Genomic DNA, 27188 nt, shown 5'->3' with positions numbered 1-27188 from the left:
CCTAATATCAGGTACACAGGCTGGGAACCAAGAAATCAAGCAAATGTGTGGAACTGGAGGACTCAAAATAAGCATGTGGCAAGGAGAGGGCCACCGGAGCTAACGGAGTTTGGTCTAGACCCATGGGCTTGCATTACACCTGGACCCCAGAGGAGTGGACCCTGGTGGGCCATGGGCACTATGGCAGCTCTGCTCACCAGCACAGAACTGCTTCTCTGAGGGTACCATGTCCCCGGGTCCCCCTCCCCAGAGGGCTCAGCCGATTCAGGGCACCTCCAGTAGGGCACGGATTCCCCAGCAGGCTAATCTGGCTCAAGGGAACCTATGAAGCAGAGGCAAGGGCTCTGGGAGCCATCAGCAAAGTCCAGCAGCTCCAGCAATGACATTTCCTAAATGACTTGGCTGGGGAAAGGATTCAGTTGTTGGGAAAAGGGCACACGACAGGCCCTGTCAGCCACATTAGGCCTTGGGTGGCTGCATTAAAACTACTGCCAGGTTTCATTCCATATCCAGCATCATGAAAGGCACCGGAAAGTCAACTCCTGGAATCTTGTGGCTTCTCCTCAGGCTCAAGTTCCCCTTATCAGTGGTCTCTGCTTGTCTCTGTCGTGGTTCTGTCCACTCAAGAGAAACACCTCCTCCAGGCAGCAGACGTCTCAGGCCAGGGAGTCCATGGCCAGAGGAACTAGGGAACAGACCCTGTGGCCCAGCATGGAAATGAAAATGTCTGCTCGCAGGTGAGGGCACCTACCACCAAAGGGGGTCACCCCAATTCCAAACTAAAGAGCTGTAAACAGGAGTTGGCAGGGGAAATAGCCCAAAATTAACCTCTTGATGGGAAGTTAAATTCTCATCTGAGCTAAAGTTCTGAAGTCAGATTCAAGGCAACTGGCACAGCCCCCTCATATAACAGAGAGGCTGAAGGCAAGGTTTTCTCTGGCCATCAGGCTTCACTTGCACATCTCTGGTCTCTGCTGGGGTCCTGGGCATGGCTTCTTTCTGCTTGGGATAACTACATGGAAGGCTCCCTGTTCTCCTCATTGAGGCATCACGGAGCCTGTGTGAGGACAATGCAGTGTGAGGCCCCAGAGGACCTACATGGAGCCTTATACAGTGCAGTGCAGTTGTGCTGAAAGAGCCTGGACCGTACTGGACAAGAATACCCTTCCACCAAGAGCAGCAAAGTAAGAAACCAGGGAGAATGGCCTCTGAGCTCATCAGACCATGAGTTTGATTTTAAACTTTAATTCCTTTATACTTGAATATGATACAGAATTTAAACTTGACCTAGGAGTTTTCCCTGAGACTATAAGAATGGAAGAAGGTTTACATTCAAGTTCAGTGCATCTCCATGTTGTTGGCATTTTATTATGCGTTTCTTATGTATTATATTAAAGGAGTGTATTAATATCACTTAGCCTCACTGTAGCACCTCTATTGTGCTGGGCTAGGTGATGTGATTGGACATAGTTTGGGACACAGGCTAGGGAATAAATCTTCACTTTGGGATTGCAGTGCCTTCACAGCAGGGTTCTATCCAGTTCAGAGCCTCTAGGAAGAAAAGACATATGACAAAAGTAGCCTCAGAGAGGCTCAAAGGTAGACTGGAAGGACTAAGCCTATAAACTCTTACCTTCCCCTGAGTAGGGAGTCCCCATGGCCACAAAACAGTCAAAGAAGGTAAGGGAATATGCTAGAGGGTGATTATCATCATCCACCACAGGATTCATGAATGTATACGATGAGTGTGATTCATATAAAAATAACACAGATTATTTTCTGGAGCTAGACAAGCTGATTTAAAAGTTCATATAGAAAAATAATTAAGAATAGGCAGGAAACTCCAAAGAGCAATGTGGGTGAGACTCCCCTGACCTTATAGAAAGCATAGCAAAATCTTCAATAACTCAAAGTGTGTCTTCATCATATAGACTAAAAGAAAACAAAAACAGAATAGAAACAAAACTTAACAGTTCATGAACACATACAGGAATTTAATATGGGATAAAGTCAGAATCTCAGATCAGTGGAGGTAAAGATGGTTTTTTAAATAAATGTTTTGGGAAACCATCTCATAACCACCTGAGAAAGATAAATTTTGGATCTGTTTTACACTGTACACAAGATAAACTCCAAATGGATCTAGGATTTCAAAATCAAAAAGTGAAAGCATAAAACCACTAGGGGGGAAAATAGCCAGATTTCTTTGTAGCTTTGGAGTAAGAAATGTCATAGAAATCCTAAGAAACTATAATTCAAAATCTAGCAGACATTTCAAAAACTTAGTATCAGAAATGTCTGTCCTTGGGCCACCTGAGTGGCTCAGTCAGTTAAGCATCTGACTTTTGATCCCAGCTCAGGTCTTGATCTTAGGGTTGTGAGTTCAAGCCCTGTGCTGGGTTCTACACTGGGCATGGAGCATACTTAAAAAAAAAAAAAAAAAAAAGCAAGGGTGCCTGGATGGCTCAGTCCATTGAGCATCCGACTCTTAGTTCTGGTTCAGGTCATGATCTCAAGGTCATGCCTCCATGCTCCACATGATTAAATAAGATTTAAAATAGATTAAGTAACTAGGCTCTGTTCCCACCACAGAACACTGCACAGCTGTTCCAAAAGGTGTGAGGAAGTTCTCTAAGAACTAATAAGGAAAGAATCTCTAGAACACACTGTGAAATCTTTTTTAAAATAATTTGTTAAAGTTGCTACCATTGTATAAAAAGAGACATATATATTTATATTTGCTCACATGTCCATGAAGAAACACTAGAAAGACAGAAAAATTTAATTAAAAGTGATTACCTACAGACAGTAAGGGAAACAGAGTAGACAACACATTTCCAAGGCAGACCTTTTCATATCATTTTGATGTATGAAATATCTGATCATATTACCTATTCAAAAATTAATTACAACAAAACTGGAAGACTTACAATTTTCAATTTCAAAAGTTACTACACAAAGCTATGGTAATCAAAACAGTGTGTGCACTGGCATAAGGACAGGCATACAGAACAAAGAAAGAGAACTGACAGTTCATAAATAAACCCATACATATATAGTCAATAAAAGTACGAAGACCGTTCAATGGGGAAGAATAGTTTTTTCAGCAAACGATGATGGAATGGCTGGATATTCACATGCAAAAGAATGAGGTTAAAGCGTTACCTCACACCATATACAAAAATTAACTCAAAAGGTATCAAAGACCTAACTGTGTGGGTTAAAACTGTAAAGCTCTGAGAAGAAACCATAAGGTTAAAAAAAAGAAAGAAAGAAACCATAAGGTTAACCTTCATGACAATGGACTTTGGTAATGGTTTCTTATATATAAAACCAAAAACACAGAAGAAAAAAAAGGATAAAATTGGACTTCATCAAATTAAAAACTTTTAGGGGTGGGGATGGGTGAAATAGGTGAAGGGGATTAGAGGTACAAACTGTCAGTTATAAAATGAGTTAAGTCACAGGGATATAAAGTAAAGCACAGGTTAGTGTATAAGACTGCTATAATTTTACATGCAGACAGATGGTAGAAACATTTAATCAAGGTAAGCATTTATAATATACATAAATGTCAAATCGCTATGTTGCACAGCTGAAACTAATATAATATTGTATGTCAACTCACTTCAATAAAAAAAATTTTAGGGGTGCCTGGTGACTCAGTCAAGGGAGATGAGACTCTAGACCTCTGCATCATGATTTCAAGCCCCATGGTGAGCCCAAAAAATAATAATAATAATAATAAAAGAAAAGAAAAAAAAAGAATTTTTAAACTTTTGTGCATCAAAGGACACTATCAAGAAAGTGAAAGGACAACCCACAGAATGGGAGAAAATATTTGCAAATTATATAATCATATAACATATATCATCATATAATAAGGGTCTGGTATCTGGAATTTATAAATTACTTACAATTCAACAACAAAAAGACAAAAAACAATTCAATTTTAATTGTGAGCCCCAACTCAAGGCTTGAACTCACAACCCTGAGATTAAGACCTGAGCTGAGATCAACAGTTAGGTGCTTAACTGACTGAGCCACCCAGGTGCCCCTCAAATAATTCAATCTTAAAATGAGTGGAGATGGAATACCTCGGTGGCTCTGTGGTTAAGGGTCTGCCTTTGGCTCAGGTAATGATCCCAGGGTCCTTGGGCTCTTTGCTCAGTGGGGAGCCTGCTTCTCCTGCCTGCCGCTCCCCCTGCTTGTGCTCTCTGTCTCTTTGACAAATAAATCAATAAAATCTTTTTTAAAAAATTAAAAATAAAAATAAAATAGTATCAGTGAAGAACTTGAATACCCATTTCTCCAAAGAAGATATACAAATGGCCAACAAGTACATGAAAAGATGCTCAATATCATTAGCCATTAGGAAAATTACAAAGCAAAACCATCATGCTATACCACTTCACACCCGCTAGGACGGCTATAATCAAAAAATAAATAAAAATTTAAAAGGGAATAACAACTGTGGCAGGATGCAGAGAAATCAGAACCCTCACTGCCAGTGAGACTGTAAAAAGTCACTGTGGAAAAGAATTTGGTGTGCCTCAATAAGTTAAACGGAATCATCATAGGATCCAGCAATTCCACTTGTGAGTATATAACCAAAAGAAATGAAAACAGGCGCTCAAACAAAAACTTGTCCACGTGTTTAGGGCAGCCCTATGCACAATAGCTAAAGGTTGGGAACAAGCCAAGCGTCCATCAATGAATTCATAGAAAAATAAAATGTGACATATTCATGCAATGGGATATTCTTCGTATACGGGACTGAAGTACTGATGATATGCTACGATGTATGTATGTATGCACAATGTATGTTCAAAAGATGAACCTTGAATACATTATTCTAAGTCAAAGAAGCCAGACACAAAAGGCTGCATATTGATTGTATGGTTCCACTTATATTAAATATCCAGATGAAGCAAATCCATAGAGACCAAAAGAGGATTCCTGGTTACCAGAGCTAAGGGTGGGAGAGAAGGGAAAGCAGCTGCTTAATGGGCATAGGGTTTCCTTTAGGGGTAAAGAAAATGCTTTGAAACTATAGACAGTGGTGATGGTTAGACAACACTGTGAGTACATGATTACTAAACTCTATACTTTAAAATGGTTTATGTTACATAAAAAAGTGTTTGTTTTACCACAAAAAAAAATAAGTTAATTTTAGAAAGAATAAATACTGAGAATAAAAAATAAGCTACTGACTTAAAACTCAAATGACAGGCTAAACTCCAAACTGGACCTGGTCAAAGAAAAAAATTAGTAAAATGGAGGATCCCCTAAGGGCACACCAAAGAAAGAAAAAGCAACTGAGACACAATGCCATGTACCCTATTATTTAATATACCCTTTGTTTGAAGAAAATATAGAGAGCCAAATAATTTATCAACATTTCTGAATTTGCAGACCCCAAAACAATATGATTTTAAATTTGCCCTACTTCCACTGAGGGATTCAGACTCTTCCTTTCATCCTGGATTATTTCATGTCCTCAGATTATGACAACAGTGAGTTTCTTCACACCTATACCTGCATCTTCTTTTTTAAAAGTGGCCTTTATATCGTCAAACTGAGCTGCAATCACAGACTCTACTGGGCAAGAGAAAGAGGCTGAACCGACAATTCACAAGCGGAAGTATGGAGGGACTCAGAAAATAAGATAAAAGGGTTTGAAGGAGAATAAAGACAGGAGGGAGAAAGAGCCAGGGAGGAAGCAAATGGATGAAACAGTAAAGCCACCAAAATGAGCCTGTCCTCATCTACCTGGGCCCAGGGGCACTTGTCACACAAAATAACTGAGCATCTACGGTGTGATGCGTAAGGCGCTCTGCCATTAACACAGGATACTGGTGACCACAAATGTGACACTATGTATAATGTGGCTCCAGACAGTTAGGTAGGGAAAGGAGAACTGGCAAAAAGTATGCTATTGTTCACCTTGGCAAATCAAGTAAGCAAATCAAGGAATCAACAAAAAGCTAGAATCTAAACACAAAAAAGGATTGGGGAGCCTGGCTGGCTCAGTCAATGGGGCATGTGACTCTTGATATTGGGGATATAGGTCCAAGCCCCAAGTTGAGGGCAGAGATTACTTAAAACAAAATCTTTTAAAAGAAACAAAAACATGGTAAGCGCTATGAGTGGTGTAAGACTGATGAATCACAGACCTGTATCCCTGAAACAAATAATACATTATATGTTAATAAAAAATTAAAAAAAAAAGAAAACAAAAAATAAAAATAAATAATAAAAGAAACAAAAACAAAAATAGATATAGTTTGCCATTTAAGCTAAACGAAGGTAAACTAGTCACGGAGATGATATAGTTAGTATAAGTCTAAGACCTAAAGAGACAGGCAGAAATAAAGGAAGCTGATAAGCAGATCACCGAAGAAAATGAATGGAAAGGAAGGAGCGACAGAAAACTAACTTTTTGGCCAAGATCAGTCACACATCTGCATCAGATTTCATGAGAGCCATCGGCCTATACCACAGTCCACCAGCCTTGCCATTTATCAACAATGAAGATGTGATCTCACGCTGTGATTTCCGAATTTACATTAACAATAATGCCTCTGGCATCACACCCTTGCTGAACTATATAAAAGGCTTCCACTGAAAGCTCAGGCTGCTAACATGCTTTATGTAGTAAAAAGAGTAGGATATTAAACAAATTCATAAAAATTAAACACTAACCACAAAGCAAATACTGGATGTGGGCTTCCTCCTCCCGGCGCCTTCTCTTTGTGAACAAACCTGTAGGAGCCTTGGACGTAATGGATGTCCCACGGAGTGAACAAAGCTGAGGCAATCAGAGAGCTGCTGCTCTCCTGAAATGTCTTCCCACATTGGTCTAGTTCTTTGCCACCCACGAGAGATCAGAACCACAGGGAATACACAGGTAGCTCTTTTTAGTATCATGGCAGCTTCTGATTTGCTCAACAAAGCCAATAGGTGATTGCTTCCCTGGGCCCATTACAAATGGCTCAGTGTTGGAACGAGAAGCTGGAGAGTGGAGATCTCTCTCTCAACTATTTCATTTTGGTATAACATTTACTCTTTCCTACCTATAAAAGCAATGCATGTTTAATACTCAATTTTGACAGCATGTGATGCCTCCCACTGAACACTACTCTCCATGCTCTTTCTGAAGGATGGTGATTCCCAATGGGCTGCCGAGGGCCACATCTGGACCCAGTTTCCTGGGCTCACTCAGTCTGGGTGTCCAATAAAGCACCCTTAACCTCTAGTTCATTCTGCAGTAGAGGGCAAAAACTAAATATATGCACTGCGTTTTTCCCCCTAAATCAATTATTGGAAAAAGAGCAGAGAACAGGAAAAACCCTTTGAGAGGACCATTGTTACAAGCTACGCAGGATTAAAGATGGCCACAAACTCTGACATCCCTTCCACTGCAAAGTGGGTCTACATCCCTCCCACGGAAGCTGGGTAGGCTGTGTGACTGCTCTGTCCAATAGCATATGGCAGAAGTGATGCTATACCCCCCTCCAGGCCTGGCCTCAAGGGGCTGGCACTCATTTCCTGTCTCTTGAAACACCTGGTCTTGGACTGCTCACTGTGGGAGAAGCCAGCCACAATGTCAGACATCAGGTTATACCCTCAGACCGCCAGACTGTAAGAAGACCAAGTAATGGCGAGAGACCCTGGGGAATAAGATGAGATGGAAAAGAGGGGAGGAGCGAGATATGCACAGGCCATCTTAGAAGTAGATCCTCCAGCTCCAGCCAACACCATAGCGCTCAGAGACAAGCACCCAGCCAAGCCCCTCTTAGATTCCTGACCCACAAAACTGAGGAAGACAGAAGGGTTATTTTTAAGCCACTGAGTTCTGGGGTAATATTTTATGCAGCAATAGCGAACAGGAGCATAAGACAAGGTAGGCAAGTTCTTGAGAAGAGGAAATACTCTCACAAGGCCAAAGGGTCACTGGACCAGAGTGGGGAGGGGTGCCATGGCAGAAGCAAAGCCGGAGAGTTCCAAACAGACTACACCCAAAAAGGTCAAGGGTGCTGAGAATTCTGGTCATGAGAGTGTGGTGGGTCAACTTGGCCTCAAGTACCAACTCAAGGCCAACTGGGGCAGAAAAGGCCTCAAAGAGCCATTTGGGGGAATTATGCCACTTGTTCCTCCCTCCCAGATAACCAGAAAAGGGATACCCACATTAACTGCACACACATCATATGACAGACCCCTCACCATCCCCACTACTAGAAAGGCAGTTCTGCTAGGACTGCCTACTCCCCTTGACCACACCCCTTCTATTAATCCCACCTGCCAGGAGCCGCCAACAGAGCAAGTCAAGGACACACAAGTGGCACTTTCAGGTAGCCCTTCCAGAAAGCATTTATCCCATCCCCCTTCCCAACAGCCTCAGACTTTCATTGTGGCTCCAGGTGGTCCCCAGGAGGTCAACTCCAAACTCTACAAAATACATGACCTAAACTGAGTCACACAGTCCATCCCATATTGGTTTAAGGGTAGCCATGGGACCTAAGCTAGCCCAATCAAAGTGACCTTCAGGACGTCTGCTTGAAATGCAGAGACAAAGACTTACTCTCCTTCCTGGAATGGTGAACTGTGAAGACTGCAACCATCATGACCATCCTTCAGAAGGCCTGCCTGAGGACAAGGCTGAAACGCACAGGGGAAAGCAGGACTCAGAGAATCCCAAAGAGACAGTCACAACAGTGATGACAGGGAATCCAGCCCAAGCTGACCCTGAACTCATCATACCTCCACATGCTTCAGTCATAAAGCAATAAGGTCTAGTTCACTAAAGACAGTTGAGGTGGGCTGGGCCTACCGGAAAGAACTGCAGCTAGTGAGGAAAAGCATGAAAGGTGGGGCGGGGAGGGCAGAGAGACAGGGAATAAAGGGGACAATCTTCCTGATATTCAATCCTTAACAACAAGTTAAGAGAAATAAACTAAATATAAATTTAGTGTTCCAGGGACACCTGGGTAGCTCAGTGGGTTGAGCCTTCGGCTCAGGTCATGGTCTCAGGGTCTTGGGATCGAGCCCCGCATCGGACTCTGCTCAGCGGGGAGCCTGCTTCCCTTCCTCTCTCTCTGCCTGCCTCTCTGCCTACTTGTGATCTCTGTCTGTCAAATAAATAAAAAAAAATCTTTTTAAAAAAATTAAAAAATAAATAAATAAAATAAAGTTCCAGTCATTAAAGAGGAAAGGAGTGGGGCACCTGGGTGGCTCAGTGGGTTAAGCCTCTGCCTTCAGCTCAGGTCACGATCCCAGGGTCCTGGGATCAAGCCCCGCATTGGGCTCTCTGCTCAGCAGGGAGCCTGCTTCCCCCCCTCTCTCTGCCTGTTGCTAGGCCTACTTGTTTTTTGTGTTTTTTTTAGATTTTATTTATTTATTTATTTGTCAGAGAGAGAGAGAGAGAGCACAAGCAGGCAAAGCGGCAGGCAGAGACAGAGAAAGAAGCAGGCTCCCCACTGAGCAAGGAGTCCGATGCGGGACTCGATCCCAGGACCCTGGGATCATGACCTGAGCCGAAGGCAGCGGCTTAACCAACTGAGCCACCCAGGCATCCCTGCTAGGCCTACTTGTAATCTCTCTCTGTCAAATAAATAAATAAAATATTTAAAAAAAATTAATTTCACCTGTTTCTTTTTACTTTTTTTTAATATGGCTGTAAGAAATTAAAAATGACACCTGGCTCACATTTGTGGCTTACCCTGTATTCTCTGTCGGACAGGATAAGCAAGCAAAATTAAACACCACTATATCAAACACATTTCTGGGTTGCTAAACATTTCACATGTGAACAGAAGAAAGAAGAAGGATAAACAGTACCAGGGGCCTTTAGAGGACTCCGGACTCCGACCACAGCAGAGGAAAGCAGCCACTCTGCTGTTTCAAGGAAATAATAAGCACAAACAACAAACTTTCTGGACAAGGAGATACTGTAATTGCAGATTCCTTTTCCCCCTTCTGGACGTGTCCCAGAGACCCTCCTCTTGGGCGGGCTCACCCTCTTGCCTACCTTTGATGAGCTCCGGCCTGTAGGTCTTCCGCAGCTGCTCCAGGAAGCTGTTGTAGAAGCTCTCTGCCTGCTCTGTGGGCATTGCCAGATGAAAGTCAGGCTTGTTGCCCTTGAGGACGCACTGCAGGGTGAACTGGCTGATGCAGAGCACCTCGTACTGCTTGTCCATCACACTCTTCGACCAGTGTTTCCCACTCTCATCCTCAAACACACGCAGGTTCAAAATCTTTCTGACCCTACGAAGAAAACAGTGGGGAGAGCTACCTGAAGAATCGTTAAGCCCCCTCAATGCGCTCCGTTACTTCCAAAGTGTCACCAGCATCCTGTCGAATAAGGACATAATGCTGACATAATATTCTACGTAATACATATATGTAAGGACATAAGGAGAAAGTTATTTGGGCCTTGGGCAAGTTACTTATCCACTCTAGGCCTCAGTTTCCTCACCTATAACATGAGATAGTAACAGACCTACATCACAGGCCTGTTTCGGGATTCCTTTTTCTTTTTTTGGCCAGTCCCCCAGCAGCTACCCACGGGAACCAGAGCTATGAACAACCACTCACTAACTGCTCCTTCAGGTTGGTGGAAGTATCAAGACATGGATCCAATTCTAATTTCTTTTACGGAAGAATTCAATCTTTACACTGGAATAAACAATACCGCATCTTTACACCCTTTCTTTGAGCTACTCAAAATGAACCGCTGGGCAAACACCCTGGAGAAAACTCAAGATTACTGCAAATATGCAAAAAGTCCTGGCAATAGCCTCCCTGACAACTGTGTTACACACCTCCTGAGCCCTAGGAGGGCCTTTCTTATAAATGTGGATGACAAAGAGCAGCCGCTTTGGCAAGGAAGAGGACCAGGGAACATTTAGTCCTTAGCGGGAATTAAGTTCCCAGTCTGATTCCAACCTAATTCAAAGGGACCGTGGGTGGAATTATACCCAGGTATGGGCACCAATAGGCAGAATAAACAGATCTACATACATCTGAAGCAAATGTGCCATGAGGTGCTGGGGGTGGGAGGGCAAACAGGGGGACGGGGAAGGCGGCCTGTACTTAGAGAGCCAGTCAGGAAAGCAATGACAAACTCCCCCATCCCAGTAAAAACAGCACCAGCTTCCAAGTCAGGGAGCCTAGAATCTAACATGAATTCAGGCTTTTTGCTACATAGGCGTTCATGATCTTAGGCAAGTAATTTAACTGTCTGAGCTTCAGATGCTACGCGTACAATGGACAACTGAGCATTTTTTAAATGCATAAATGGTGCCCAGATCATATTGCTCAAACTGGAAAGAGAAATCATTCATAAGAAAAGTTCAGTTCTGCATTAAGAGAATGGTTCGGGATAAAGGAACAAATAGGGACCAAGGCCGCAGGGTTCCAGCTCTGCTACTAACTTAGGGGGTGTCACCTGACAAATTAGTCTTCCTCAGTCTCCTCATCTGAAAGACGGAGATAACCCTATTACATCAATGGGACACAGATAACAGAAGCTCACTTCATAGGAATAAAATACTATCAAAGTTCCAGTGTATATGGGGCACCTGGGTAGCTCAGTGGGTTAAGCCTCTGCCTTCAGCTCAGGTCATGGTCTCATGGTTCTGGGATCGAACCCCACGAGCCCCGCATCAGGCTCGCTGCTCAGCAGGGAGCCTTCCTGCTTCCCTCTTTCCCTCTGCCTGCCTCTCTGCCTACTTGTGATCTCTCTCTCTGTCAAATAAATGAATAAAATTTAAAAAAAAAAGTTCCAGTATGTATATATATAATTTAGAAAGGTCAGTACAAGGCAGGTAGACAGAAATATAGAAATAGAACCATTACACATCCCATTCAGATAGCAATGACTTCAAAATGTGCCTCTTACATGTGTTCCACTTCCTTCTGCGTATCTTCCAGAGAAATACCCAGCAACACACAGATGCCCCGTCCAATAGCACTTATTTGCTCTCCTCCAACTAGAAAGGAAACAAAAAGTTAAAAAGACTCAGAACCAAACAGGTGCCATGACGCACTTTTAAGTAACCAGAGGAATGTTTAAACGTCACACATACTTCTTATAACTTCTTTGACAAAGTCCATAAGTACTCAAAAATGAGTTTCATAGGGGCGCCTGGGTGGCACCCAGAGTCCTGGAATCAAACCCCACATCAGGCTCCCTGCTCAGCGGAGAGTCTGCTTCTCCCTGTGTCCCTCACCAACCCCGCTCATGTTCCCATCTCTTGAGCGCTCTCTCTCTCTAATAAACAAGTAAACACATAAAATTTTTAAAATATTTTTTAAAAATGAGTTCCATAAATGCAGTAAGATGATAATCAAGATTTATGTCCATTCTGATTTTTTTAAAGATTTTCTTTATTTATTTAAGAGAGAGAGAATGAAAGAGAGAGAGCACAAGAGGGGTAGGGTCAGAGGGAGAAGCAGACTCCCCACCAAGCAGGGAACCGAAGGCAGTAGCTTAACCAACTGAGTCACCCAGATACCCCATTCTGATTTTTTTATCTGGAATGAATGAGTTCTTAAATGAACAACCACTAAGCCAAATTTTAGGACCACATTTTTATCTGTGATACCATGGGTAAGATACCTTAAACTTTCCATAGCAGAATATGCCCATCTGTAAAAACAGAACAGAGTTTTCCTCCCAAGAGAATCCAGCTTTAATTAATTATTAATCCAGTATTAATTCTCTGAAAGGAGATACCTTCTTTTCTTGGGAATCAGCAAATATGGTAACACAATATAGAGACAGCACAAAATAACAGACATTTATGTCAGAAAAATAAAGAAATAATTTTTCAACTTACTACAAAAAGATAAATACATTGTACATAAAAACCATAGTATAAAAGGTAAGCTTCAGGGCAGCTGGGTGGCTCAGTCAATTCAGCGGCTGCCTTTAGCTCAGGTCATGATCTCAGGGTCCTGGGATCAAGCCCTGCACCAGGCTTCCTGCTCAGCAAGGAGCCTGCTTCTCCCTCTCCCTCTGCCTGCTGCTCCCCATGCCTGTGTGCTCTCTCTCTCTCAGTCAAATAAATAAAATCTTAAAAAAAGAAAAAGAAAAAGAAAGAAACATTAGAAAATAATAATAATAAATAATAAATAAAAAATAAATGAATAAAAGATAAGCTTCAAGGTGCCTGAGTGGTGCCGTCAGTCAACATCCAACTTTTGGTTTCGGCTTAGGTCATATCTTGGGGTCATGGGATCAAACCCTGTGTCAGGCTCCAGAACTCGAGACTCTCTCTCCCTCTTCCTCTGCTCCTCCCCACTTCTCTAAAATAAATAAATAAATCTTTTTAAATAAGAAAATAATTAAATAAATACAACTTAAGCTTCAAGTCTGCAAACTTCTATTATTTCCCAGTTTGGTACTAAACTTTATATTCTAAGCCAATGCCTCCAAATCCCTTTCAATCGTGCATCTCACCCACAAATGAGCAGATCTGTGAATATATATTCCAAACATTTGTGTATGTACTTATAGTCAAATGTACACTTCACTACTATGATGCAGTATCTCAGTGCTAGCACAGTTCTTAGGCCAAGATCCATCGTTATGATGGTGAACCTAAATCCATACTTCAAATGTTAAATCTTTATAACTTTCAAAATTTTGGCCACCTTTTTAACTTTTTTGAAAGATTTTATTTATTTATTTGAGAGAAAGAACACAGAGGGAGAGTAAAAGAGAGAAGCATACTCCCAGCTAAGCAGGGAGCCAAATGCAGGCCTCGATCCCTGGACCCTGAGATCATCACCCAAGCCGAAGGCAGACACCAAACTGACTGAGCCACTCAGGTGCCCAATTTTTGGCCAACTTTTTCCCAACTCTCATTAGATTATTGACGTCTTGTTATTTACCATCTATTAGCCTAATGTTCCAATTAGGAGAAGGGTAGACTCTGACATTCCCTTGTTTGCTTCTGCTGGATAATATTATCTATAAATATACCTGACAAGGCATCATAGACTGAAAAGTGTTGTCATATCCTGCAAGCTAAGGAAAGAATGAGAAACCCCCCTCTTCCTTCACCTGACAAAGGACCACCTGACATGCAGACCCCAGGGGAGTATCAGCATCAACACATTCCAACGCAAATATCAGTAAAACTTAACTTTTCTTCTTTCTATGCTAAAAAGTATTTTCTTCTGCACTGCTTTGCTTATAACGGACTATGAGTGATTTACAGTCCTTTGAGCCAATGACTCAGAAAATGAAACAGAAATAATCTATCCTGAAATAACCAGTAAACAATTGGGGTGGTTGGCTTGTTTGTGTTGCTTTAGAAAAAGCTTCTGGCTTTATTTGTTCTTTAAAGAAGTCATTATTTTCTTATAATATCAATAATATATTTTTTTAATTTTCCCCAGTTATGTTTTAAAAGCTTAAATATAATGGTTATTCAGTTATAGCCACCATTAAATTAATGCAGAAGCATTACAGAAAATTTAGAAAATATAAGAAACAGGAAGGAATGGCGCCTGGGTGGCTCAGTGGGTTAAGCTGCTGCCTTCGGCTCAGGTCATGATCTCAGGGTCCTGGAATCGAGTCCCGCATCGGGCTCTCTGCTCAGCAGGGAGCCTGCTTCCCTCTCTCTCTCTCTGCCTGCCTGTCTACTTGTTATCTCTCTCTGTCAAATCAATAAATAAAATCTTAAAAAAAAAAAAAAAGAAACAGGAAGGAAAAAAAGAACACCAAAGACAAAAACTTTGATATTACAATCATTTCCTTTTTTAAAAATTTTTTTAAAAAGATTTTACTCATTTATTTGTCAGAGAGAGAGCACAAGCAGGGGGAGAGGCAGACAGAGGGAGAAGGAGGCTCCCCACTGAGCAGGGAGCCCAATGCAGGGCTCAATCCCAGGACCCTGGAATCATGACCAGAGCCAAAGGTAGACGCTTAAACAACTGAGCCACCCAGGAACCCCTCAATGATTTCCTTTTGATATTTTCTCTATCCTTAGGTTTTACTCCATATTTATTTTCAAATACTATAATAATATTGTACATAAATTTTTGTGTCCCATCTTTTAACAGTGCATAAGGATTTTTTCATGTTATAAGCTTTTCCTAAACATCTTTTAATAGTGACATCCCATCAAGTGGAATAGTTACATTCTATCCACTGGACCAACTAACCATCCCATTTGGCTAGATATATGGTTTGTTCCAAAATTCTCACTTCAGTAAATAACACTGTGGGGGAAACCTCTGTATACTAGACTTTAGACTTTACATTTTAGAGCAGTCTTAAGTTCACAACAAAACTGAGCAAAGATACAGAGATTCAGGGTGCCTGGGGGGCTCAGTCAGTTCAGTGTCCAACTCTTGATATCTGCTCAGGTCATGATCTCAGGGTCATGAGATCAAGCCTTGCATCTGGCTCTAGCCTGGTCATGGAGCCTGCTTAAGATTCTCTCTCTCCCTCTCCCTCTGCTCCACAACCCCTCTTTAAAAAAAAGAAAAAGGTACTATACTCACTGCCCCCATACATGCATCACTTCCCCATTGTCAACATCCCCCACCACAGGGGTGCATTTGTTAAAACTGATGAACCTGCACTGACACATCATTATCACGCAAAGTCCATAGTTTACTACATTAGGGTTCACTCTTTGTGTTGTACATTCTATAGGTTTGGACAAATATACATTAACATGTATCCACCACTACAGTATCATACAGAGTAGTAATTTCACTGCTCTAAGAATCCTCCCTGCTCTGCCTAGTCATCCCTCTAAATCTTTTCTGAAATAGATTCTAAAAAGTAGAATCACGATTCAAAGTGATTCAAATCACTACCTGAAGAGTTTCATGCTTCTCCCTCTCCCTCAGCCACTCTCTCATGCTCTCTCTCTCTAATAAATAAAAATTTTTTAAATATTTTTTTAAAGGTGGGGGGGGGTGCCTGGGTGGCTCAGTCAGTTAAGCATCTGCCTTTGGCTCAGGTCATGGTCCCAAAGGGGAATCCTTGCTCAGCGGGGAGCCTGCTTCTCCCTCTCCCTCTGCCTCTTTGATCCTCTATCTCTAATAAATAAATTAAAAAAATATTTTTTTTTAAAGATTTTATTTATTTATTCGACAGACAGAAATCACAAGCAGGCAGAGAGGCAGGCAGAGAGAGAGGAGGAAGCAGGCTTCCTGCTGAGCAGAGAGCCGGATGCGGGGCTTGATCCCAGTACCCTGGGATCATGACCTAAGCAGAAGGCAGAGGCCCTAACCCACTGAGCCACCCAGGCGCCCCAATAAAAAAATTTTTTAAAAATTTTTGAAGAGTTTCAACATTTTTATAATCTATTACTGTCTTAGTAAGAAATAAATTATGCCCCAAAGTCTATCTATAACATAGTCTCCTCTCCTATTTTGGAGTAGTTTTGCTTCCCCCTCCAGGGACAAATAGAAGAACTAGGAGACCAAAAGAGTTCTTTTATTATTGACAAATTAATTTCCAAGGGGAAAAAACTTGAAAATCACCATTTTAGACAACAGATCACAGGGCTAGAAAAGACCTGAGATAGTCGGTCAATTTCCCATGCATACTGGCATCACCACTGACTTCTACTTCAAGAAGAATTCACAACCTCTCAAATTAACTCATTCAAGCCCATTTTAGATCCCCTTCCCAACATTACATGATTCTATTCAGATTTAGCTGCTGAAGCTGAATGACAGGACATGAGAGCTACCACACTTTGCCGCCTGAGTAACCAAATGAACATGTTCAAAATGTTCCATAATAATGGTTTTAAAATTAAGATTATCACAATAACCACGCTAAGACATCAAAATGTACTTGACCAATCTCACTGAGTCTGCCACATACTAAGATATGACTCCTATTATCCTCTGTCCCAACCATAAAATTGAAAGTGACATTTTAAAACCCCCATAATAAAATGCCATTCGTGTACAACCACGTTTCAGTGAAGCCAGTCACATTCTAAAGAAATCAGAAAATCTTTCCACTACAGTTCAGCTAGAAGGCCTAGCTAACCTGAAGTTCCCTCCAGCACTGAGAGAATTCCATTTTATTTAACAACTTCCCACAATTAATACCCTTCTTTTTTTTAAATACCCTTCTCTTTTTTTAAATACGCTTCTCTTTTTTAATATGCAGGTTTGCTGTTTTTTAACTAAAAGCACCCAATTTAAACAGCAAATTAAAATCATTCAAACTATTCAGCAAATCTCACAAAATACATGTTCTCAGTATGTCAGATCAGCAGAATGAAGAGTGCAAGAGAAGATCAGAACTTAATTTCCTCAAAGTTCACTCACTGTTGGTGATGACCACATAGAGCAGAATGCAAGATTTTGCTGAAAAAAGCAAAAAAATCTTATCTATTAATTTCCCATTTTAGTTAATTTAAATATTAACTGAAAGGCCAAAAAACTTTGTTTTAAAAAGCCCATAAATCCCAAAGCTATTCTGTTCCCTATTACTCCAGGACCATATTCAAAACCAGTTAACAGAACAGCTTAGAAATCATGAGGCAGCATTGAAAAGTAGACTCTCAGATCTAAATACATGGTTTTGCTGGGTTTGGTTGTTTCTTCAGGGAATTTTGTTGCTTTGTTTTTAAATCTATACTTTTGTGGACCCAAGAACACATAGTTGGTGTGGACTGGCTGAAGAAAAGGATATCTGGAATTACTTGGGCTGAAACAATACTGTAAGTATGAAAAAAAAAAAAAAAAACCAGAAGACTAGAATACAATCTAGTATTAGTCATAAAAAAATTTTTTAACATCTTTTTATCTTGGTTTGACTTTTTAAAACGACTACCTTATATACATTAATCATCTGGATCTCTGATGTTCAAACTAGACTACAGTGATCCAGTAATGACAAATGGCTGGGTGGCCTGGTCCACAAGAAACTGGTGGCAAACAGAAATAATGGATCCAGAATTCTTTAGATTCTGACCCCACCCCTGCATGGTTAGAGAAGTGAGAAAGAGAGGTGTCCTGGGGGCGGGGATCATTCTGTATCGAGTCTGGGCGGTCACGTGGGTGTGCACAACTGTCAGAACTCATCCATATGAACAACTCTTCATATCTGTGCATTTTATTGGCAGTCAAGCTCCATAAAAACTGGGACCTGTAGACAATGGGTAAAAATGGGAAATTTAAAATACAACGTTGTAAGGGGCGGATGGTGGTGTCCTTGCTCGGGAAATGCTGCCTACGTGTTGTTTGTGCAACACTCCACCGAAGAACGGGCCATAGGGATGTTCGGAGGTTCTGCCACCCGGTACTTGGGACCAAAAACAAAAAACAAAGCAAGACAATACAAAACAAAAACAACAAGATAATAAGCCGCGTTTATCATGAACCCAAAGAAGAACCCTGCAGCCAGGGTCGCGCCGGGCCCGCGGGGCACGTGGACTGCTCCCTGGCCGCGGCGGCGCCCGGAACCAACCCGGAGACTCCGGGCTGCGGGGGCGAGCTCGCCAGGGCCCGCAGTGGCTGCAGCTGCCTCGGGGACGGCCCGGGGGAACCCTCACGGGGGCGGCCGGAGACTGCCGGGCGCGGGGTCAGGGGTGGCTCCTCCCGGGCCCGACCCCGGCCCCGCCCGACTGACCTGTGACGCTGGCCCGGGTGACGCGCTGCACCACGGCTTTCATGGCGGCGGCTGGAGCGAGCGGGGCGGCGCCGCACTCCTTCCGGCCTCGCTACTCTGCAGGCGGCTCGACGGCAGGCGCCCTCTGCGGGTGACACCAGGAAGCGCGCAGAACCGCCCGGTCCGACCCGGTTGGCGGCGACACGCCCACGTCGGTCACGCCCATCCACAGGTCGGCCCCGCCCGCGTCGGTCACGCCCACCTGGTGATAGGTCCCGCCCCTCTCTTGGTCCCGCCCCAGCCACAGGTGGGCCCAGCCCCCCACCGGATCCCGAAACCCCCGCCGGGTCCCCACCCCTTATACAGATTCAACCTCTGCCTAAGCGGCCCTGTGTTACTCACATTCCCGACCTAAAAGCCAATCATCCCTAAATCCCAGTTTTGTCCTGAATCTCAATACTGTGTTTCTCCTGCCACCCGTCCACCCCTCTGTCCCGATGCTCCGAAATTCCTTTTCCCTTGTCTTCCTGCCTCGGTGTCTTCTCAAAACCCAGACAAAATAAAATCTGCTTCCTAAAATAGCTATTTAACTACGGTATGTAAGTATTCATATGACTTAGCCATGCCATGGCCGTTGCACAGGTCTATGAGCCTGTCATTCTAATTCCTCTAATACTGATACTTAGCAGCTTCCCCCACCCACGGTTGTTAGATTTAAATAAAATAGACTGTGTAAAAATCACTCGAAAGCCGCAAAGGACTGTACAAGTATTACCCTAACAAATTATTATCGCTTAGAAAAATAAGCCCCTTTCAGGGGCACCTAGGTGGCTCAGTGGGTTCAGTGTCTGCCTTCTGCTAAGGTCATGATCTCAAGGTCCTAGAATCAAGCCCCAAGTCAGGCTCCCCGCTCAGCAGGGAGTTTGCTATTCCCTCTCCCTCCCCTCCCCTCTGCTCATGTTCTCTGTGGCTGTCTTGTTCTCTGTCTCAAATCTTAAGATAAATTAAAAAAAAAATTTTTTTAAATAAGCCCGTTTCAGCATGCCTTCTTCTCCAAGCCCTCTAATAGCATTAGTGGGTGTAGAGTGATGACATTCAGAACAGGCTACTCCCAAAATACGGCACCTTGGCATATCAAATACCATAACAGAGCTTGAGAAAGCAGCAGGATCAGAAAAGTCACTCTGAATTTCCCATCACCTTTCTCTCCTGAAACCAGTCGTAAATCCTTGTGTGCCCTCCCTACAACTTGATCTGCAAAGACAAAGGGATGGCAAGAACAAAGAGACCTTGCTAAGTCCACCCCCCCCCTTTACTATGCTTACCTCATACTCCTTGACCTATTATATTCCTCCATGATGTCCACTCTCCATCAAAAATAGCATAGGAAGGGCGCCTGGGTGGCTCAGTGGGTTAAGCCGCTGCCTTCGGCTCAGGTCATGATCTCGGGGTCCTGGAATCGAGTCCCGCGTCGGGCTCTCTGCTCAGCGGGGAGCCTGCTTCCCTCTCTCTTTCTCTGCCTGCCTCTCCATCTACTTGTGATCTCTGTCAAATAAATAAATAAAATCTTTAAAGAAAAAAAAATAGCATAGGAATACAAGTCTGTTTCTTTGAGCCACATTTTCTTGTGAAGGCTCCCTGTCTTGTAATTAGGTTGGTGTACTTTTCTCCCATTAATCTTTGTCAGCTTGATTCTCAGACCCAACCAGAGAACCTAAGAGTGAGAAAAACTTAAAATTTGATTTTTTTTACATTTAATTAGCATAGTTCATACATTTTCATGACAATATCCCTTTACATTCTTAAAAATTATTGAATACCCTAAATAGCTTTTGTTATTCTGGGTTATATCTAAAGAGATTGACTGTATTAGAAATTACAACAAAGAAAAATCGTTAAACATTGATTTATAATACATTCAAAAACAACAATAATAAAGTCATATATGTTAACAGTAGAGCAATGAGGTCATTACATACCATGGCACCTCTGGAAACCCCCATTGTACACTCCTGAAGGAGTAAGAGTGAAAAAGGCAAATATTGTCTATACATTATTATAGAAAGAGTTGGCAATCATAAGTCCTCTAGAGGGGCATTTTGAGAACTGTTGGATTTGATAATGGCATTAAATCAATATAAATTTCCTGATTTGTATGTAAGAGAACATCCTTGTTTATAGAAAATGCACACGGAGGGCACCTGGGTGGCTCAGTGGGTTAAGCCGCTGCCTTCGGCTCAGGTCATGATCTCAGGGTCCTGGGATCGAGTCCCACATAGGGCTCTCTGCTCAGTGGGGAGCCTGCTTCTCTCTCTCTCTCTCTCTCTGCCTGCCTCTCCATCTACTTGTGATCGCTCTCTGTCAAATAAATAAATCAAATTTAAAAAAAAAAAAAGAAAATGCACACCGAAGTATTTAGAGATAAAGGCACATCATATCTGCAATTTATTCTTAAATGGTTTGGAGAAAAATAATATATACAGAGAAAATATAGTGAGTGATAAACCAAATGAAATAAAATGTTGGCAATTTGGAAGGGAAAGGACATTAGTTTTCCGTAAGTTGGAAATTTCAAAATAAAAGTTTTAGGGGCTCCTGGCTGGCTCAGTCAGTAGAGCATGCGACTCTTGATCTCAAGGTTGTGAGTTTGAGCCCCACATTGGGTGTAGGGATTCCTTAAAAATAAAAATTTTAAGGTTCTAAAAACATATCAAAACACCAAGTTCTTTTTTTGCATTTAGTGAACTCAGAAAGGTCAACACCAGGGGCTTCTGCCCTTGGAAGGACCTCCTCCCCTCTGCACACCTTCTCCTTTGGCTTCTCAGTTGCCACTCTCCCCAGGGTCCTCCCCCCACCTTCCTCCACTCCACTTTGCATGTGACAAGCCTGCAGGGCCCTGTGCGCTCTGGTTTTTCCTCTCCATTCTCATATTTAAAATTCCACTTTCATGCCACCAACTCTCCCATTTTCATTTCTGCTCCAGAAATCTCCTATGAGTTTGTGCTTCCAAATACCTTCTTCACATCTCCATTTCCATGAGTCACAGATGTCACAAAGTGAATAGATTTTAAAAGGAACTCAGGATTCCCAACCCTGTTGTATAACAAAGAATGTGTCTGATCTTTGTTCTGGGTTTCTGGCACAGAGCTTCTAAAGTCTTCAGAATCTCCCATGTGATAGGAATGGGTTTGTTCTTCATGCCCCTTGATCCCCTCTGACTTTATGCTATTAAATCAGTTCAGATGGAGAGCGGGTCACCAGAAAGACCCATCATGTGAGTCATTGTGGCAAATTATGAAACTTGAGGGAGTCACAGAAACTCCCAAATTTGCAGCCCATTGGTCATAAATACAGATGACCTGGAGACCCCTGAAATGAACCTGGAATCTGAAAAGCAGCCTTGTTGGGGACATGCCCCTTAAACTTGCTGGGTGGGAGCTAAGCCTGCATGCTTAGTGCCAGGACCGAATTGCAGTACAGCGGTTGGTGTTAGAACTCCACAAGCCCTCCATACTCCACCACCTGGGTCATCACTATCTAAATAAATGACTCCAATGTTTACTAGAGTCATAAGTGACTCATAGTTGCCCCCTTTCCCTCTCCCCAGGTATCTAGTCCATCAACAAATCTTCTCACTCTCCAAAACATACCCCCAAGTGCCCTCTTCTCTCCACCGCCATGTCATCCTGTCACATGCTCCCCGTCATCTCTCACCGGGATTTCTAATGCGGCTCTCTCACTTGTCTCCCTACTGCCACATTGTTTCCCATTCCAATCCAGTCTCCACAGAGAAATAAAAGTGATATTCCTAGAGTATATACTCTTCTTTTTCCAGACGGTGGTCTTCTCTACATCCCTCAAGCAAATCCATTTGTTCCTACCTCAGCACCTCAGCATGTGCCAGTCCTCCATCTGGTATATTCTTCCCCTATTCTTCGTACATCTTGCTCCTCTCCTTCAGGTTTTCAGCTCAAAGGCTTTCTCCTCAGACAGAATTTCTCTGACCACAGAGACTAAAGTGTCCCTGTTCCCCAGTATTTCCCAGCACCATCCCATGGTTCTTCCCTCATATTCTGACAACTTTCTCTCTCTCTCTCTCTTTCTTAATGTTATTTAATTACCTAGAAAGAAAGAGGGAGAGCATGAGCAGGGGGAGGGGCAGAGGGAGAAGCAGAGTTCCTGCTTAGCAGGGAGCCTGCTCCGGGACTGGATCCCAGGACTGGGATGGAGACCTGAGCCAAAGTCAGAGGCTTAACTGACTGAGCCACCAGGTGCCCCCATAGCAACTTTCAATTACTCTAGTGCCTGTTAGGCTGTGTTCTGATCATTCATGTCTCTCACGAGCGTGAGATACCCTTGCATCACAAGGCGATACCCTTGTATCCAAAGCACCTAACACAGTACCCAGAGCTCAGATAATATTGTTCAATGAATAAGAGTGTGAATATAGCTCTTTGATTAACAGTGTACCCTAACCTTATAGTGCGGCTGTGGCTGTTCTAGGGATTCTACCCAGACCCAAAGCCCGAGGTACAATAGACCATCTCTTCCGGATCCTTCCTCTGAAGCTGGGACATGTTGCCCGGAAGCCCCTCGCTCTTGGCTAGCCAGAATGAGATCACATGACCATGATGGGCCCAATCGCTGAAAGGGAGATGGGACTTAACCCCACCCCATCCCCACCCACCCACACGATTGGCCGAGACAAAAGGTTCTTGCCTCCGGACGTACCCCAGGTGATTGGTTACAGGAGGGGTGTGTGTGAAGAGAGGGACTGGAGCTGTAACAATGTCTGGAGGTTGTTACTGGCATTTAATGACCAGAGAATTTGAAATGCTGAGGCTCTTGCCACACCTGGGGCAGCCCACAAATGGGATTGTCCCATCCACAGTGCCAGCAGTGCCCGATTTGAGAAACACGGGACCAACCGGGCCCCGCCCTCCAGATGGAGCCAGTCCCCCTAGAGCACGGATGGGGTGGACTCACCGGTCTGTAATAAAGCAGGAACCGAGGCAGTGGACGTAGGGAAAGCAGTCAGCCGTGTCTACCGAGAGGCTGTTTTCAGCTCAGTGCCATGTCGAGCAAGTTTTATGGAAGACACTTCTGCCTGAATCCTTTCAGTTATCTCCGTAAATTCTGTAAATTGAAAGCAGGATTGCTGAATCAAAGGATATGCCACTTTCCATTTTGATACTCACAGCTAAACTGTGCTGCTGAAGACGTATGTTAACGTCTGGGTGTTATGGGCAAGACGTATGGGCAAGTATCATGCGACAAAGTCCCTGGGGTGCCAAGAGCCAAGCAGTGGAGGACTATACGAGGGGACTGACTTAGAGTTGGAAGGTGTTCACACCAGCTTCTCAGGACTACTTAAGACATAGTTTACTCCTGTTAATAATAGCATGGACACAGATCACTCTTCTTTTTTTAATTTATTTGAGAGAGAGAGAGAGCACACATGAGCGAGGGGGAGGGGTAGAGGGAGAAGCAAGCTCCCCACTGAGCAGAGAGCCTAATGTGGGGCTCCATCCCAGGACCCGGGATGACGACCTGAGCCAAAGGCAGCAGCTTAACGGACTGAGCCACCCTGGCACCCAGCAGAGAGCACTTTCTCAGTGGAAGCTCATAACCCTGTCAGTGGACTGGGGAGATACTATGCCTCTTCATCGAAAGGAATTGAGGTTCAGAAAAGTAGAGGAGATTTTTCTATCATGGAAAGTTAAAATTTTTTTAATAAATAAATAAGGAAATGGGATTTGCTTGGAGTTACATCAGCTGTAACAGAGACCCAAGTAACAGTGCCTTGAATTGCACAGAAATCGATTCTTTTCTCATAAAACACTGCACCGGTATGGTCTTCCACAGGGCCAGACAAATCAATTCATTTTGCTATTGTTGCTGTTGCTGTTGTTTTTAAAGATTTTATTTTTAAGTAATCTCTGCACCCAGCATGGGGCTCGAACTCAACCCTGAGATCAAGACTTGCACACACCACTGACTGAGCCAGCCAAGTTTCCCTTGTTGTTGTTGTTGTTTTTTTTTTTTTTTTTTCTGCCCTTCCTTGGGAGTAATCTTCATCCAAATGGTGGAATGGTCGAGACTTCTCACAGCCACCTCCTTGCTCCTCCAGTAGTGTGCACTCGCTCTCTCTCTCTCTCATAAATAAATAAATAAAATACATTTAATACTAAAAATTCATCTTGCATGCAACCTTTCTATGATGATATGGGATGCTGTTGTGTCTCAAATCATCAACCACCATTCTATTAGACAGCAAATAAAGACAGCCAATGGATAGACTATTAGTCAAACTGTTACATTCACTGGACTAAATTCACTTGGGGTCCAAAATTCACTGGACTTTTATTTTTAATAGAACCCTGATGGTAGTTTTTCACTTGTTATCTGCCCCCTCACAAAAGCATAAAGCAATCTGGTAACTTGAGCTTTCTGGCATTTGGATTCTAGGAAAACAAAAAGTTTTCAGCGTTTCTTTCCAAAGCTTGTCATCAATAGCTCCCTCACTGCTTTATGAGACAATGTTAGCATAATGCCAACGGCTTAAGCTTTGGCCCCTGAAAAACCTCACTTTCTGTCCCATCTCTGCTACTCCCTGTGTGACCTTAGGAATATGGTTAGACCTCATTTAGCCTCTGTCTTTTTATCTGTAAAGTTGGGAAGACTATCTTCTTCAGATTGTGGCAAAGAGTAAATGTAATAGCTCTCAGAAACTGATCTTGAAGCGAATCTGCAAATAAGCATATCTTTACAATGACATATCCATCATCTCTGTCTGGGCCATATATGTCATTTTGGAAATGATAGATCATGTAAATCATCTTAAAAGTCTAATTCAGAGAGGTGAAGCAGAGCTCCCCTGAATGTTTGTTTGTTTGTTTTTTTAAGATTTTATTTATTTGAGAGAGAGAATGAGAGAGAGAGAACATGATAGGGGGAAGGTCAGATGGAAAAGTTGACCTCCCTGCTGAATAGGGAACCTGATGCAGGACTCCAACCCGGGACTCGATCCCAGGACTCCAGGGTCATGACCTGAGCCAAAGGCAGTTGCTTAGCCAACTCAGCCTCCCACAGGACCCTCCCCTGAATGTTTAAAGCCCAACACTCTGAGTGCTAGAGCACATTGGACACAGTGCCCCCCAAAAAGCACGATTTTTTTTTTTTTTAGCTCCAGCTGGTGAATCTCTAATGCTTAGGAGAACCTTAACTCTCTTGCTTCTTTGACTTCTGCCACTTGGTTATATTTCTGGTTCCATCAGTACAAAATTGTATGATTTTCTTCTCTAAAAAGAAACTAAGTCCAGGAGAATTTCATGTTCATTTTGATGTATGCTGAATCTGGATGGAAAAAAATAGAAAACTATGGCAAGGTAGTCCTCTGATATCGTATCACCAGGAAGACACCCTTCCCCACCCCCCACCATGCATGCCTGATCCCTTCCACAAAACCCACTCAAATTATCTCCTTAGCTTGGATGTGACCCTTGACTCACTGTGGTCTTTGGGCAGGCCTGGCAATGGAGTCACCGACTCCTGGCCTGCCAATGAAGGAGTTCTGTCAGGATGCTGTAAAGGAAAATTTTCCAAAACTTGCAGTATCAGGTGAAAAGAAAGATAGCAAGTACATTAAATGTCATTATGGAGCACTGTGTTTAACAAGCAGTGATATTGTGACCTGAAATAAGAAGTATGTATTTGGTCTTCCTTTATTCCTGATACAGAGTTCCTAAAATTCTTGAAATTACCAAATTCTTGGATAAATATGTCTTTTGTTACGTTAATGAGTTGACTTTTCGACCCCACCTAAAGGATGAAGGCTAGTTGTCAGGAGACTCAATCATGTGACTAGAGGGTGGGAACTTTCAGTCCCAACCCCAACCCCCGGGGAGGGGGGAGGGGCTGGAGATTGAGTTCCATTGCCAGTGGCCCAGGATTTAATCAGTCATGCCTCTGTAACGAAGACTCCATAAAAACCCAAAAGGACAGGATTCTTTTTTTTTGTTTTTTAACGATTTTATTAATTTATTTGAGAGAGAGAGATAGAGAGAGAGAGCACAAGATTGGGGAGGGCCAGGAAGAGAAGCAGACTCCCCACCAAGCAGGGAGCTGGGAGTGGGACTAGATCCTGGGATTACAGGATCATGACCAGAGCCCATGGCAGTCGATCAACCAACTGAGCCACTCGGGACCAGGACAGGGTTCTGAAAACTTCCTGGCTGGTAAACACATGGAGATTGGAGAAAGGCATGCTGGAAGAGAACAGGCAGGGAACTTTCCCCACACCTTGCCCTGTGCATCTCTTCCAACTGTTTGCTTCTGAGTTACATTCTGTCATCTAGTCAGTAAAATGTTTCTCTGAGTTCCATGAGCTGTTCTAGCACATTAATTGAACTCAAGGAGGGGGTCTTGGGAACCTTTGATCTATAGCTGGTGGGTCAAAAGAACAGGTAACCTAGGCTTGAGACTAGTGTCTCCAGTCCAAGGAGGGTGTTGTTGGAAAAGCTGACTGCCACAGGAAGAAGCACAGGTGAGGAGGACCTGGGCTGTGATTGTGATCTGCCGGGGGGGG

The 27188-nt window shown here is 43.1% G+C and overlaps 1 protein-coding gene across 2 annotated transcripts in view; it reads right to left on the bottom strand.

Moving 5' to 3' along the window:
* The window catches only part of DTD1 (D-aminoacyl-tRNA deacylase 1), a 178215-nt gene extending 159428 nt beyond the window's left edge, over window positions 1-18787 (bottom strand). Inside the window, exons 1-3 of one of the 2 annotated variants that reach the window (XM_032859274.1) lie at window positions 18623-18787; window positions 11903-11993; window positions 10031-10266 (exon numbers count right to left, since the gene is read on the bottom strand). In XM_032859274.1, coding sequence (XP_032715165.1) covers window positions 10031-10266; window positions 11903-11993; window positions 18623-18665 — 370 coding nt within the window. In that variant the 5' untranslated portion in view covers window positions 18666-18787. The remainder of the gene's footprint in view (window positions 1-10030; window positions 10267-11902; window positions 11994-18622) is intronic. The other variant, XM_032859273.1, reaches the window with a different exon arrangement.
* Between the last annotated feature and the right edge of the window lie 8401 nt (window positions 18788-27188).

The sequence above is a fragment of the Lontra canadensis genome, unplaced genomic scaffold (assembly GCF_010015895.1).
Source record: "Lontra canadensis isolate GAN:19392208 unplaced genomic scaffold, GSC_riverotter_1.0 scaffold16, whole genome shotgun sequence".
In the NCBI taxonomy this organism is placed as follows: domain Eukaryota; kingdom Metazoa; phylum Chordata; class Mammalia; order Carnivora; family Mustelidae; genus Lontra; species Lontra canadensis.
This window is presented reverse-complemented; position numbering and strand designations above follow the sequence as displayed.